Source organism: Salmo trutta, chromosome 12 (genome assembly GCF_901001165.1).
Source record: "Salmo trutta chromosome 12, fSalTru1.1, whole genome shotgun sequence".
NCBI classification, from domain to species: Eukaryota; Metazoa; Chordata; class Actinopteri; order Salmoniformes; family Salmonidae; genus Salmo; species Salmo trutta.
This window is the reverse complement of record NC_042968.1, coordinates 18,113,820-18,127,967: the sequence shown is the minus strand read 5'-3', so window position 1 is coordinate 18,127,967 and position 14,148 is coordinate 18,113,820. Positions and strand designations below refer to the sequence as shown.

At 41.8% G+C, this 14,148-nt stretch overlaps 2 protein-coding genes and 3 non-coding genes across 6 annotated transcripts in view; all 5 read right to left on the bottom strand.

Moving 5' to 3' along the window:
* cpne7 (copine VII) overlaps positions 1–2,903 on the bottom strand; it is a 38,341-nt gene extending 35,438 nt beyond the window's left edge. The window contains exons 1-2 of one of the 2 annotated variants that reach the window (XM_029767417.1): positions 2,655–2,903; positions 365–1,000 (exon numbers count right to left, since the gene is read on the bottom strand). In XM_029767417.1, the coding sequence (XP_029623277.1) occupies positions 365–538 (174 nt within the window). In that variant the 5' untranslated portion in view covers positions 539–1,000; positions 2,655–2,903. The remainder of the gene's footprint in view (positions 1–364; positions 1,001–2,654) is intronic. The other variant, XM_029767416.1, reaches the window with a different exon arrangement.
* A 7,753-nt stretch (positions 2,904–10,656) lies between these two features.
* On the bottom strand, positions 10,657–13,794 carry rpl13 (ribosomal protein L13). The gene is made up of 6 exons (XM_029767415.1): positions 13,704–13,794; positions 13,090–13,207; positions 12,681–12,822; positions 12,032–12,205; positions 11,316–11,372; positions 10,657–10,864 (listed from the first exon to the last, which is right to left on the bottom strand). The coding sequence occupies exons 2-6, from the start codon at positions 13,191–13,193 to the stop codon at positions 10,706–10,708; spliced, it is 636 nt and encodes a 211-aa protein (XP_029623275.1). The 5' UTR covers positions 13,194–13,207; positions 13,704–13,794; the 3' UTR covers positions 10,657–10,705.
* LOC115204816 (small nucleolar RNA MBII-202) lies at positions 11,047–11,128 on the bottom strand. The gene has a single exon (XR_003880484.1). It is a non-coding gene; the product is annotated as a small nucleolar RNA MBII-202 (small nucleolar RNA).
* On the bottom strand, positions 11,713–11,796 carry LOC115204815 (small nucleolar RNA MBII-202). Its single transcript, XR_003880483.1, has one exon. It is a non-coding gene; the product is annotated as a small nucleolar RNA MBII-202 (small nucleolar RNA).
* Positions 12,442–12,520, bottom strand: LOC115204817 (small nucleolar RNA MBII-202). The gene has a single exon (XR_003880485.1). It is a non-coding gene; the product is annotated as a small nucleolar RNA MBII-202 (small nucleolar RNA).
* Positions 13,795–14,148: the final 354 nt, after the last annotated feature.

The window sequence follows — 14,148 nt, the reverse complement described above, 5'->3', positions numbered from 1 at the left end:
TGGAGGGCGGGGAGAGAGGGCTGCCCCTCCCACTGTGCCGTCCATATCCTGCTAGGTGACAATGCCTTCCATTCAGTAGAAACAAGCACTCACTCTGGTTCACCTCATGCTATCGAACTCCGTCAGACACGAATCATTGTTATTTTAATAAACTGGGGTCATACTACCCAATGTTACATGTCAACATCATAGAGATACTTATGCAGCTCATTACTGGGGTGTGAGCTTCACAGGCTTAGTTGTTTTAGCATCAACATCCATTACTTATTGTTCATACCATCAGTACATTATGGAGTGAACTATGTTAGTTAAGACTTTACCAGGCCAGTAGGTTGGGGTCATACAGGGGATGGGTGGTACTCACCTCTGTCCACTGTCCCTGGTTCTGCACCATGAGTATGACACATGGGTCAGACTTGTTCAGTGTGTCTCGGTCCAGCAGGGCCTTGCAGGCGACGCGCAGCTCCACTTTGGAGACGCAGGCAACAGGGCCACCGAGGGCGGCCCCTGGGGAGGTAGCATCCTGGACGTCATTCATCCTGGCTCAGGACCCGAGGTGTCAACCAGTAAGGAGCAAGAGATGGTGGGTGCTGCCGAGAGCTCAGAGTAATGGGAACTACTAGGGATGGCAAAGGGATTCAAGCCGAGCGAGGCACTAAAATCTCACAGAGTTAGATACATAGAAGAGAAGAATGGATCCTTGGACTTGGTAGTGAATGTTACAAAAGGGAAAAGAGTTTTCTCAGAGGTCTGTATTTGAGATGAAGGCAGGTGTCATTTAATTTCTGCAGCGATAACAGACAGGGTGGGCCGAGCTGGATGGAGGCTGGGGAGTCTTGATTAGATGACCAGAAAGCTGTGGAGAGTCACTTACGATTCAGGATTAGCCAAAATGTGTCTTCATGTGTTCTTCATGAAAAAGTTGTCCATGAGCATCACAACTGGGTTAAAAAAGGGCTCCCGATCATCCTTCTCTTCAAAGTCCACACAGGTACTGTATCTATGTAAAGAAAACACAAATTAAAAAGTCCAATGCAGGTGTTTTTATCTCAATATGAAATCATTTCTGAGTAACAATAAAGTACCTTACTGTGATTGTTTTCAATTAAAATGGTCAAAAATAAACAAAAATAGCTTCTTAGCAAAGAGCAATTTCTAAAGCAATAATTTTTCTAGGACTGTCTGGGAGTGGTCTGAGTGGGGAAATCTGAAAATTAGATGTTATTGGCAAAGAGATTTGGAACTGTCTTTCTTATTGGGCTAATTTACTACCTGGTGATGTCACCAGGCAGGCCAAAACATTAAACCCACCAAAACAGGTTGATATTTCAGGTGGTCTTTTCAAACAGCTTTTGTATTAAAAAGGCATAATCATTTTCAAAATGTCAACAGTATCATTCCAACCTCATAGTGTGAATACATATATAAAACACAGAAAAATCACGTTTTTGACTGCACTGGGCCTTTAAGTATCTGCAAAATAGCATATATCCACAAACAAAATGCTATTGAACCTTAACATCATCGTAATCTTAAAGGAGCGAATTACAGGTACCCAAATAAATATTAGCAGAATCCAAGATCCGACCAGAAGAAGTTTGCATATGAGGTAGGCTATGAAGGTGATTGAATAATAACAGGTGAATTGCTACTCAGTAAAAAAATATAAAAGTGACAAAGCCTGCCGAGGCGCAAGAATCCACATTGCCCTATTTCAGCACCACCGCCAATGGACAGCGACCTTCAGTCACTCGGCTGCTGCTCTCCAGTGGGGTGAGGCTCGGTTGAAGCAATTATGTTACATTAGATCAGGCGCCTTGGCAGCAATCATACGTGTTTGACGAGGTAGTTAGAAACAATAACAACAAATGATAAGGGCTCATATGACTCATAAAATAGAACACATATTGAGATCATTGGCTACTATAAAACAACCAATAACCCGAAAGTTGTAATTAATTCGAAATAATCTGTCCAACACTTGTAACGTTCAGTTGGTTCCATGTTCTTATAATTATTTGTTTATATATTGCAATGACATAAAATATGATGGTGGAAAATAAATGCAAAAAAGAAGAGTGCTGATCTATACATGTTACAGATAAAAACGAAAATGTGGAAAAGAGATTCTCATAACCTATTATTGACCAGCAATATGTCTACAACCTGTTGTCCGACACATGAACCAACAACTGCATGGGCACACACCCCTCCCTGGTCATGTTAAACCGGGCGTAGCACGTCCATTTCATATATACTGTGTTATATCTGGTAGACAGTCAGTTATGGACAGCTAAGCTTGATAAATGACTACTCACGACTTGTACAATTGTAATTGACATGACTTTTATCCAACTAAGCAACTCATAAAGATTTTGTTCTTAACTTTGGTCTCAACCTAAATAATTTCCTGCGATAACTATAGCATGATTTGTTGAGGGTGACAGAGAGAAGCGCGACTGCCTTATTCATTCAATTATCATCACAAAATATATATAAACTGATCTATATTACTGGCTAAACTGGTCGTTTATCGATGCACCTCCACAACCTCTGAATGAATCCAAGCATTTCACAATGAATGATATAACAATACCACATGAACGTATACTATTCCAAAAATACTCTGCAATAACATTATTTTGTTCGATTACCTCAATCATTCAGAAACTTGCATCATATGCTTCAAAATAATACATTCAATCTCTTGCTGCTTGTTCCTACCTGTCGTGGTCCCCTGGATTTACACTTGTTGTTACCTTTCCTTCAACACACTGCTTGATTTTTCCGAAACTCAGGAACAGTGGAGGGAAGGGGGGAGAAGCAAGGGAGGGGTGTGTGATAACCACACCGATAAAGCTCGCAATGTCCCCAGAATCCGCTGGAGGGAGACGTAGAGGTGCGACAGCGGTTCACAATAGTGATACACGAACACTCTCTCTTGGCGGCTGTTCCACACTAATCAGCTCACCTTTCTGCTCATTTTCCTGTGAGGCTTAGCTAAATTGACCACCAGAGCATTTACGCATTTGTTGATTAGCCTTTTGATTTAACCTGCGATATATCAAATAAAACACAGCCACAGTGACCAACAGACAATTAAAAGCATACAGATTACACATATACAACCACAAATGTTTTCCTCAACTCTAATGGGCTACATATTATACTGTCCACATACAATGTGAGGCTTTCCCCCCCACAAAATTCCAATGTCTTGCATTTGTATTGCTGGCTTATCTCTGCTTATCAAACATTGCAAACACTGTACCTTGTTGCCGGATCATATCTGCTCAGCTCAAAGGCAAAATAACTGTCTGCAATCCACCCCAAAATATTCACTCAATTACATCAAGTAAGAGATACATAGTCTCTCCCTTCAGTAATAGGCCTATTAGTATGACACAATGTAACTATATTACTCCCAGTGGCTAGATATGACTTTTAGTATCACTGACAGGACTGCTGTCTTTCACGGAGGTCAATAATTACAACCCCAGGAAACACAGGAGGAGACACTTGACAGCCAGACAGCAGAGATTGAATTAGACAGATCCTCAGGTGATGGCACAACAAGTTTTGTGTGTGAGCGCCCTGATGTGGCTGGCCAGACAGCTAAGGACCCTAAGTGACACTGAGCTCTAACGGAGAAACAATGGAGATGAATCGCAGTCAGTGCTACTCTTGTAAATAACAGGCAATGTCTCATACTCTCGCTCTCTCACCCAACCGCTACCTCTGCCACCCTCTCTTGCACTCTCACTCACACACACAACAACATGTTTAAGACTATTTAATACCAATAAAAGGGCTATAGCTAATGCTATAATGATCTGAATATCAACAGCGTGTTGGGCAGGTTTTAAAATCCTTTGACACCCACACATACACTCTACCCGTTCTCTTCATATGAAGCCTTTTTCAGCCCACCCACAAGGCCCATATCATTTTTGTGAACTCACTAAAACTGGCTAAAGATTATATAACATGATAGCTTTCCAGCTGACAATGAAGTGTATTCAGAGTTGTACATTTTCCTTTCAAAGCACTTAACTGTAGCAATTATAAGTGGTGGGGGTCCCGCCTACAGCACATATCCTTTCTGCCTTCCCACTTGGATGACAATAGGCTGGATGAAAGAATTCAAGTACACTATATGCCTGCTCCCATTGCTTAAGGTCAAAGCCTATTCTGGGATGCAGAGAAAATGTCTGATTTAGCAATTCCTCTCCAAATGTTCTCTAAAGAGGGATACAACATCATTGGTGGCAATACATCCTCCGGGCTCTGTTGTTGATTACAAGAGAAGCTTTGCTAAATTCACTGAGCCCCTCCTTCAGAGGTGGCCAGTCAAGGAGCACTCCACATGTACACAGTTGAGGTCTTGCTCCTTATAAAAACTAGGCCTCCGGAAAGACTATTGGCAGCAAATAGGGAGGCTAATCAGCATTGAGCAGAGAGCTACTTATTCAAACAGCACTCAACTAAACGTTTGGCTCTATTTTAATTATTCACTTAACTGGGCTGTTTGTCCCTCATCATGATCACATCAAACAAACCCTGCAGCAGGAAACATCCTCCCTTTCTGCCTCTTTAAAACAGAGATAGCGCTGCTTCGTTGACCTATGACCCTCTGATGGTGATCACTGATTTCCTTTCTGTTATAATTCTTATAAGTAAATGTGCAGAAGCTCACATGAATACCAGAATTAACATGGCAACGACAGGGGTTTGATGCCACGGTAGCAAGATGGTTTATTGCAGTTGTAGCCTAAAGAATGGTTACCCTATCGTCTTAGATTCTCACCTCCTGTGTCTCAAACTCGATGGGAATTCATTGCGAGTAGGAACCAACAGTGCCCTAGGCCATACACCTGAGCTCCATTATGCTGTAGCTCCTAACCAGAACCATCTGTTGCCGCTGTGCCAACACTAAAGCCTCTCTCTCTGGACTTCCTGTGTATTTATGCATATCTTTATCAAGAGTCTTCTTGCTATCTAGCTGTTTATACCACTCTAGCTCCCAGGCAGACATTACGCTGTTGTGGAGTTCAAATGTTTTCCCGTAAAAATGGATTGCTTGCTTTCAACAGAAAACTATTTTGATAACGAGAGTCACATACCAACCAACTTCAACGATTCCTGCCATTCAAAAATGGAAAACATGAAAATTGAATTTGTGCAGGCACTGGTGAGGAGTTTGTGTAACTTCATATGTAATCCTCAACCCAGTAGTTCCCCTGTGTTAAGATAGTCCTAGACACATTGGGGCAAACTCCCAATACTTCATTGATTCTAGAGGCTCCCATACTGGCTATGGTTGCTCGAATTTCCACTTAATCTGTTTGGTGTGCTTTTGTTTTAACATGATCTAGTTGATGTAAATATAGCTCAGTGAATTGGAAATGAAGCCTATCCTCTTCTTACCTCAATACTTTTCATTGATTGACCTAATATGAAAGCTGTCAGTAATAAACCTTTCAATCAATTCCTGTTGGATCCTAAGGCTATGATACAGGCCTAGGGGAGAACATTCAACAAACACTAGTAAATTATTTTGGGGGAAAGACTAAGTCAAAGCTACATCGAACAGAGTATCTTACAGTTTAAACACTCAAAGTCAGAACATGAATAAACAACCAGCAGCACAATTTGAAGCAAATAATCAGAACAGAAGACATTAAAGAAGCACACCTGGCAGAGACAGAATCTTGTGCGGTTCTCACCGGATCTTTTATTCTGCTCAGGTCAGAGATTGTCATGGCTGACAGAGTATGCAGGAGCAGAGGAAATGTGATGTTTGCATAATACTCCCACTGCCCAGCAAATCAAGAGACATGACATCATACAAAGCCTGCATACACTCAATTTAATATGCATTCATTTTTAAGGTATCGCCCACACACACACCTCAAGGCTGCCTTCCTGTACATTTTATTGGTTAAGTATAATTGATATTATAGCATACATTGCTACAGTTGACATTCAAGTAACCTTAAAAGACATCATGCTGTGGCAGTCATTCTATCAGAGGAGCATAAGAACAATGCTGTCAGACCTGTTACGGATACAAGTATCCTGTGTATGTATCCGGTGTGTGTTTCTTCTCTCTCCTTCTCCCCTCACAGGTGACAATCATCACTCCCCAATCAGTCATCAATCAGTCCCCAATCAGAAGACACATGTTCCTTTTCCCTCAACCTATCACAGCCCCTTTCCCTTGGTTTAAAAACCCAGTCAGTTGTTTTCTCCCCAGATCAATCTTTGTGTTCATTCTCTCACTCTCTCTGTGTCCCCCTCTCTGTATTGATCTCTTTTGTTTTTGCAACTGCATGTGACATTTGTCTGGTAATCCTGTGAGTATTGTTTGACTGTTTGTTTGTTTGGTGGGAAAAGGGGGTACCAAGACAAGTCGCCCATGGGCATACATTACCCGTAGGAATACTTTGTCTAAGTACCCTAGTTAGAACTGGGCGGACCACCCACTGTATTTTTGGTTAGTTAGCTAGCTGTTATTGAGGTAGGCTAGTCTAGTTTAGGGGTGTTTTTGGATTATTGTTTCTTTGCTTGGGTCCAGCTCAGCCCCTTTTCTCACACCCCATTACCGTGTGTTTATAAATAAACCATTAGAGTTTGACGGTAGATTGTGGTTATTGGTTCTCACTGTTTCTTATCACTATTATAATTTGCATGATTTATGTTACGGTCTCGTTGCCATCCCCCCCCTAGACTGCAGGGCCAAAGGGATTCGTAACAGACCTTATCACCAACTTATTTTTACCAAGACATTGTATGACCTGCACTGTCCTATGTTACCACAGATTCTGCCATTAGTGTGGTGATAATCTCATCCCCAGGATATTACTCACAGTGCAGAAGTGTCAGTCAGGTGCATGAGAATACAATGGTGGTGGTAGAATGTCAAGGTACAGCGCCTTCGGAAAGTATTCAGACACCTTGACTTTTTCCACTTTTGTTAGGTTAGCCTTATTCTAAAATTGACTCAATTGTTTTTTTCCCCCTCAAGCTACACACAGTACACCCTAATGACAAAACAAAAACAGGTTGACATTGTTAATTTATTAAAAATAAATCAGTTACATAAGCATTCGAACACTTTACTCAGTACTTTGTTGAAGCACCTTTGGCAGTGATTACAGCATTGAGTCTTCTTGGGTATGACACTACAAGCTTGGCACACCTTTATTTGGGGAGTTTCTCCCATTTTTCTCTGCAGATCCTCTCAAGCTCTGTCAGGTTGGATGGGGAGCGTTGCTGCACAGCTATTTTCAGGTCTCTTCAGAGATGTTCGATGGGGTTCAAGTACGGGCTCTGGCTGGGCCACTCAAGGACATTCAGAGACTTGTCCTGAAGCCACTCCCGCATTGTCTTGGCTGTGTGCTTAGGGTTGTTATCCTGTTGGAAGGTGAACCTTTGTCTCAGGTCCTGAGCAGGTTTTCATAAAGGATCTCTGTACTTTGCTCCGTTGATCTTTCCCCTTGTTCCTGACTAGTCTCCCAGTCCCTGCCGCTGAAAAACAACCCCACAGCATGATTCTGCAACCACCATGCTTCACTGTAGGGATGGTGCCAGGTTTCCTCCAGACGTGATGCTTGGCATTCAGGCCAAAGAGTTCAATCTTGGTTTCATCAGACCAGAGAATCTTGTTTCTCATGGTCTGAGAATTCTTTTTGGCCAGGCAGCCAGCTCAAGGAAGAGTCTTGCTGGTTCCAAACTTCTTCCATTTAAGAATGATGGAGGCCACTTGGGGACCTTCAATGCTGCAGACATTTTTTGGTACCCTTCCCCAGATCTGTGCCTCATGGCACCCTCTACAGAATATTCCTTTGACCTCATGGCTTGGTTTTTGCTCTGACATGCAATGTCAACTGTGGGACCTTATATAGACAGGTGTGTGCCGTTCCAAATCATGTCCAATCAATAGAATTTACAACAGGTGGACTCCAAGTTGTAGAAACATCTCAAGGATGATCAGTGGCAACAGGATGCACCTGAGCTCAATTTTGAGTCTCATCGCAAAGGGTCTGAATATTTATGTAAATAAGGTTATTCTGTTTCTTATTTTTAATAAATTTGCAAACATTTCTAAAAAACTGTTTTTGCTTTGTCATTACGGGGTATTGTGTGTAGATTGCTGATTCATTCTTTTTATTTAATACATTTTAGAATAATGCTGTAACGTAACAAAATGTGGAAAAAGTTAATGGGTCTGAAAACTTTCCGAAGGCACTTGTATACTGAACAAAAATATAAAAGCAACATGTGGATGTCGATTTAGGCAGCCCCCCACAACCTCTCTGATTCAGAGGTAAAACTGACTAGGTTTCCCCCTTTCCCCTACTGTAAGTTGCTCTGGATAAGAGCGTCTGCTAAATGACTAAAATGTAAGTGTTGGTCCCATGTTTCATGAACTGAAATAAAAGATCCCAGAAATGTTTCACACACACAAAGTTTATTTCTCTCAAATTTTGTGCACAAATTTGTTTACATACCTATTAGTGAGCATTTCTCATTTTCCAAGATAAACCATCCACTTGACAGGTGTGGCATATCAACATGCGGATTAAACAGCATCATTACACATTTTATTGTACTGGGGACAATAAAAGGCCACTCTAAAATGTGCAGTTTTGTCACACAACACAATGTCACAGATGTATCAGATTTTGAGGGAGCATGCAATTGGCATGCTAACTGCAGGAATGTCCACCAGAGCTGTTACCGGAGAATGTTATTTTCTCTACCATAAGTCGTCTACAAAGTCATTTTAGAGAATTTAGCGGTACGTCTAACTGGCCTCACAACCGCAGACCACTTGTAACCATGCCAGCCCAGGACCTCCACATCCAGCTTCTTCACCAGCCACCAGGACAGCTGATGAAACTGTGGGTTTGCACAACCGAAGAATTTCTGCACACCTTGTCAGAATCTGTCTCAGGGAAGTTCATTTGTGTACTCGGTGTCCTCACCAGGGTCTTGCAGCCAACTTCAATAGGCAAATGCTCACTTTCAATGGCCACTGGCATGCTGGAGAAGTCTGCTCTTCATGGATGAATCCAGGTTTCAACTGTACCGGGCGATGGCAGACTGCATGTATGGTGTCATGTGGGTGAGCGGTTTGTTGATGTCAACGTTATGAAGTGTCCCACGATGGCGGTGGGGTTATGGTATGGGCAAGCATAAGCTATGGACAACAAACACAATTGCATTTTATCGATGGCAATTTGAATGCATAGATACCATGACGAGATCCTGAGGCCCATTGCCGAGCCATTCATCCGCCACCACCTCATGTTTCAGCATAATGCACGGCCCCAATACACAAGTATCTGTACACAATTCCTGGAAGCTGAAAATGTCCCAGTTCTTCCATGGCCTGCATACTCACCAGACATGTCACCCATTGATCATGTTTGGGGTGCTCTGGATCAACAATTATGACAGCGTGTTCCAGTTCCCACCAATATCCAGCAACTTCGCACAGCCATTGAAGAGTGGTACAACATTCCACAGGACACAATCAAATCTATGCAAAGATGTCATGCTGCATGAGGCAAATGGTCACATGAGATCAGACTTTTTTTTTAGGCATCTGTGAACAGATGAGTCTCTACTCCCAGTAATGTGAAATCAAAAGATAAGGGCCTAATGAGTTGATTTAAATTGACTGAGTTCCTCATATGAACTGTAACTCCGTAAAACCTTAAATTGTTGCATGTTGCGTTTTACACCCCTATAAATACCGAACTGGAAATCTTAGGGCTAGGATGGGAATCTAGGAATTCCACAATCAACCTTTCCATCAATTCTTTGACTACACAACTCAGCCACATTTTCATAAACTACTAGAAGGCTGGAGCATTGGTCAACAGTCCCTAAAACATACAATCACACAAGGTTCTGGTTGAACTAGCAGTGAAACTAACATGAGCAGTACACTTTTCAGAGCCAGAACTGACAAGCCAAGGGTGCCACATTCTATTGCGAATTTGTAGATTGACTGCTTTGTGAAAGAAGCCATTTAATACTTAGGATTTCAAAGTATGCTAAACAAAAACCCCTTGAAAGCAAACACTTCTGCGTTACATCCCCTAACCTTTTGAATGGGGTTATGACATTAATGAAGAGCAGTACATTAAGATAAATTATAGTTTATGGATGAATTTACTTCTGCCAGGTGCCGCATGATTTTTTTGGGCTCGAGGACCATTGTGCTACATTTGACACGCTGAAGACGATTCAAAAAGCCTACAAATGTTAAGACCACTTCCTTGAAAATGTCACTTCCATAGTGTGTACTTCACATTCAGGAGACTGGTTTCCACATACAATTTGAAAATGCCAGAGTGAGGAATTTTCAATGTAATACAGCTGCCACTTGCTGGTAGTGACTGGGCAAGATAAATTCCATCCATTGGTCTCTTGGGCAACACAGTAAACACTATTTAACATTAGCATTGATGCCTGTATTTCTATAATCCATCAAATGTGAATTGAAATACTAAAGCATGAAAATATATTTTTCAAACGTACCAAAGTTGAGTGTTTAACACCATTGAACAGAAATGTCTCCACAACTGCAATAAAAAATTAACATTACAAGACGAGATAGTAACAAACATGAAAAATGACCAGTGAAGTTTATACACGTTTTTATTTTTGAAAGTTCCATAGAAAGGAACGGTTATTTCTTCTTGTCAATACTCTCAGCTTCCGCCTCCTTCGCCCTCTTGGCACGGATGCCGAAGAGACGAGCATTGGCACGGGCCATACGCAGGCTGGCGAAAGCCTTGAAGTTCTTTTCATCCTCAGAAATCACCCTGGCCTTCTCCTTCTTGTGCACCTGCAGCAGAGGGAGAAGACACCCAATTACCACAATGTTAATGTAAAGATATACTCATCAAGAGTAGAAGGGCATTTCAGTCAAAGAGAAAGTCAAATATAATGAATAGATTAGGCTCGAGTCCCATGTTATTACTCAATGATTGAATTATTTGTGTGTCCACTTCTGTAAGTTAAGGTTCAGCACACAATCTGTCAGTCATCAGATAATAGGTTCAAAGAGAATCATCAAGGTAATACAGAGATTCCGGAGAATTTGTCATCACTTGACTGCTGAAAGAGCTTGAACATGTGTTCAATACATAGACTCAAGATACAGCCTCCAAATATTTCAATTATGACCTGGTCATCCCATTTACATTCTATAACCCTAATCAGCGTTAAGTTCACTTTAAAGAACACAAACTTCCTTTTTTTGGGTGAATGAAGTGATATGAATGTGTGATACGTACATTCTTGATGGGCATGACAGCGCCAGAGAGCTGCGTGGCCATCTTGAGTTCTTCCTCCTGGAGAAAGGGAAAGGTTTTAATGCTCGCAGGAAAAGTAACTTCTACCATGTGCACATTCAAGACGGTGCAGTCAATCTAAAAATGCTACTGGGGTGAAGAGAAGAGATTTCAAACATTTAATTGCACACCAACTGAAACTTCATCTACAACGGAGCACGTAAACAAAGTAGTCCAGTTAACCATGCAGACCCTGCGCCTGCAGATCAATGTTACTCTGCACAAAATGCAGTAAAACATTTCAAAACCGCCACTGACCAGTTTGAAGCCCAATTTCCACGCCTTAACTTCAAAACTTCCTTGCTAACAGGCCGTTTCAGAAACTACAGAATGGGCACTAGACACACGAACCCGGCAGTCATCAGATAATAGGTTCAAATGTAATCATCAAGGTAGTACAGAGATTCCGGAGAATTTGTCATCACTTGACTGCTGAAAGAGCTGCTCACAACCCAGGTTTCATTATTTCAATCAGCCGCGGTTATAAGCTCATTTTCTGAAATCACGTTTAACAGCAATGTTACGCATGACTGATGAAATCTTCCACTGCCAATGTTTATAATCTGACCCTCAAATGAAGCAATCACTTTGACAATACGATTATGGCGTGCCCATATTCTTTTAAACACTCAACCCAACGTTCTACGACTGACACTTACAGTGCTGTCTCCCTTCTTGGGTGCGGAGGCCTTCCTGGGGAAGAGGATGAGCTTGGAGCGGTACTCTTTCAGGCGCTGTACATTGGCCTGCAGGGACTCTGATGACCTGTTGCGACGGCGGGTGTCAACTGAGATGCCAATGGTGCGGGCTGTCTTCTTGTGGATACCGGCGGCCTAAAGTACAAGGCACATGCAAGGCAGTGAACCAAATATTTGAGGACTGTTGGGCATTTAGTTGCTAGCTGCGCCTGGACTTTTAGGAGTGTGAAGGCTTGCACATAACTCAATACAAGTAGATTGCTACATTCAGACAAAAAAGCCTGTCAAACAGAAATGGGTTAATAACTGGCTTGAGTCCCATGTTATGAATCAACTGACCAGTTGAGTTTTTTTTTATATGCACAGCACACATTAAAACAAGCAGACATCAGCAAATAGGTTCAAGTTGAATCATCAAGGGGGTACAGAGATTCCGGAGATTTGTCATCACTTGACTGCTGTAAAAGGTTCTAGTAGTCTGCAAGCCAAAATATATTCAATAAATTCACACCTATCTTTCAGACTGTTCAGTCTTACATAACATACTAACACTGCCTAAACCTGGAGGTTATTATTCACAAAGTAAATGTACTGTTAATATTCCTCTTACCTTGAGCTCCTCCAGGGTGAAGCCACGTCCGGCACGCACCTTGGTGTGATACCTGATGGTGGGACACCTGACTTGAGGCCTGAGGGGTCCGGCCACAGGACGTGGCGCAATACGACGAGCCTTGATTTGACGGGCCTTTCGCCTGAAAAATGAGGAGTCTGTTCATATATATCAAGTTATATTTGAATGACCTCCATCACATACATACAGCCGCAGGCACACAACAAACTACACCATAGCCATAAATTCTTACAGCTAGTTAACCAACTGGGTACATCACATAACCATGCTAGTTAATAGCTGGTAGGTTGGCATACAGCAGATGTTTGAAACGTAAGACAGTTCAACCAAAAGTTAACATTTACCCCCATTATACTTTACTTAACAAATGTAACTAGTCAAGGCCTACCTGCGAGTCTTCCTTGCGGGCTGGTTGAACCAGGTGCGCACCCTCGTCTGCCAGTCTTTGTGGAAGTGTGGGTTCAAAAGCATGCCATTCCGGCTGGGTGCCATGGTTGCCTACTTCCCTGAAACGAAGAATTAACACATGTAGAAGCTAATCACATTTAGCAATAAGATCAGCCCATTCCAGCGGTGGAAAAAATGGCTGACGAAGTGCTTACTAGGCTAAATGCTAGCCAGTTAGCTAGCCATCACGTCCAGGCTAACTGGGGATGCAGCAATGGATTTCAACACAAACAGACGTATATTTTACTGTATTAATGGCTCCGTAATCATTGGAGTTAATTGTCGATAATCTTGATCAGTACCGACAGGTTGGTGACAATGAAACACTTGTAACGTCACTGACAACACAGACATACATGCGTCTGCAACCCAGAAAGGTTTAGCAGTCAACCTATCTGGCTTGCCTTCATCTCAACTAACTCATCAATAGTCATATATTCTGAACGACAACATCATACACTCTGGCAATAAATGCATAAAAGTAACATACATTTTGATATATTGGAGGATTAAGAGCGATTTCGTTTGAAAGACAGTGAGCTTATTTTCACATACCGTCTGAGGCGGAAAATGGCTGAAAGGAAAAAGGAAGTCCTAAAACTGTGCATTGTGGGATATGGCACCCAATGGTAGACGCAATGGATCGTCAAACGGATGTCCTAAAATTCACGTGTGAAGAGTTGTATTAAAACAGATTCAATCATAATCTTTGATTAAAAAATATATATATATATCTTGTTCAGAATGCATTTCGATCGAATCACCTTTTTGTACGCTTTTTGTTAGTAAATCAAATCTTCTTGGTTTTGGGTTTTGGCATAATGCTGAGTAATAACGTGCTTTTCATACCGTAATCAAGCCCCAATACAACACATATTGCAACAATTAGTATGCATGCATGAAAGATGATTTGTTCAATAACTAATGGTCGTCCACTCAAATCTGATTTATTGCTTATGTATTTTTGTAGGTACACCACAAGGGGTCCCTGCAGCCCCAC

What these genes read in the sequence shown, in the direction of transcription:
- rpl13 (XM_029767415.1), bottom strand. Translation starts at nt 13,193, where the DNA reads ATGGCACCCAGCCGGAATGGCATGCTTTTGAACCCACACTTCCACAAA. An exon ending in CCCGCAAGGAAGACTCGCAG is followed by an intron (nt 12,823 to 13,089) that starts GTAGGCCTTGAC and finishes CTCATTTTTCAG; the next exon opens with GCGAAAGGCCCGTCAAATCA. An exon ending in TCACCCTGGAGGAGCTCAAG is followed by an intron (nt 12,206 to 12,680) that starts GTAAGAGGAATA and finishes CTTGTACTTTAG; the next exon opens with GCCGCCGGTATCCACAAGAA.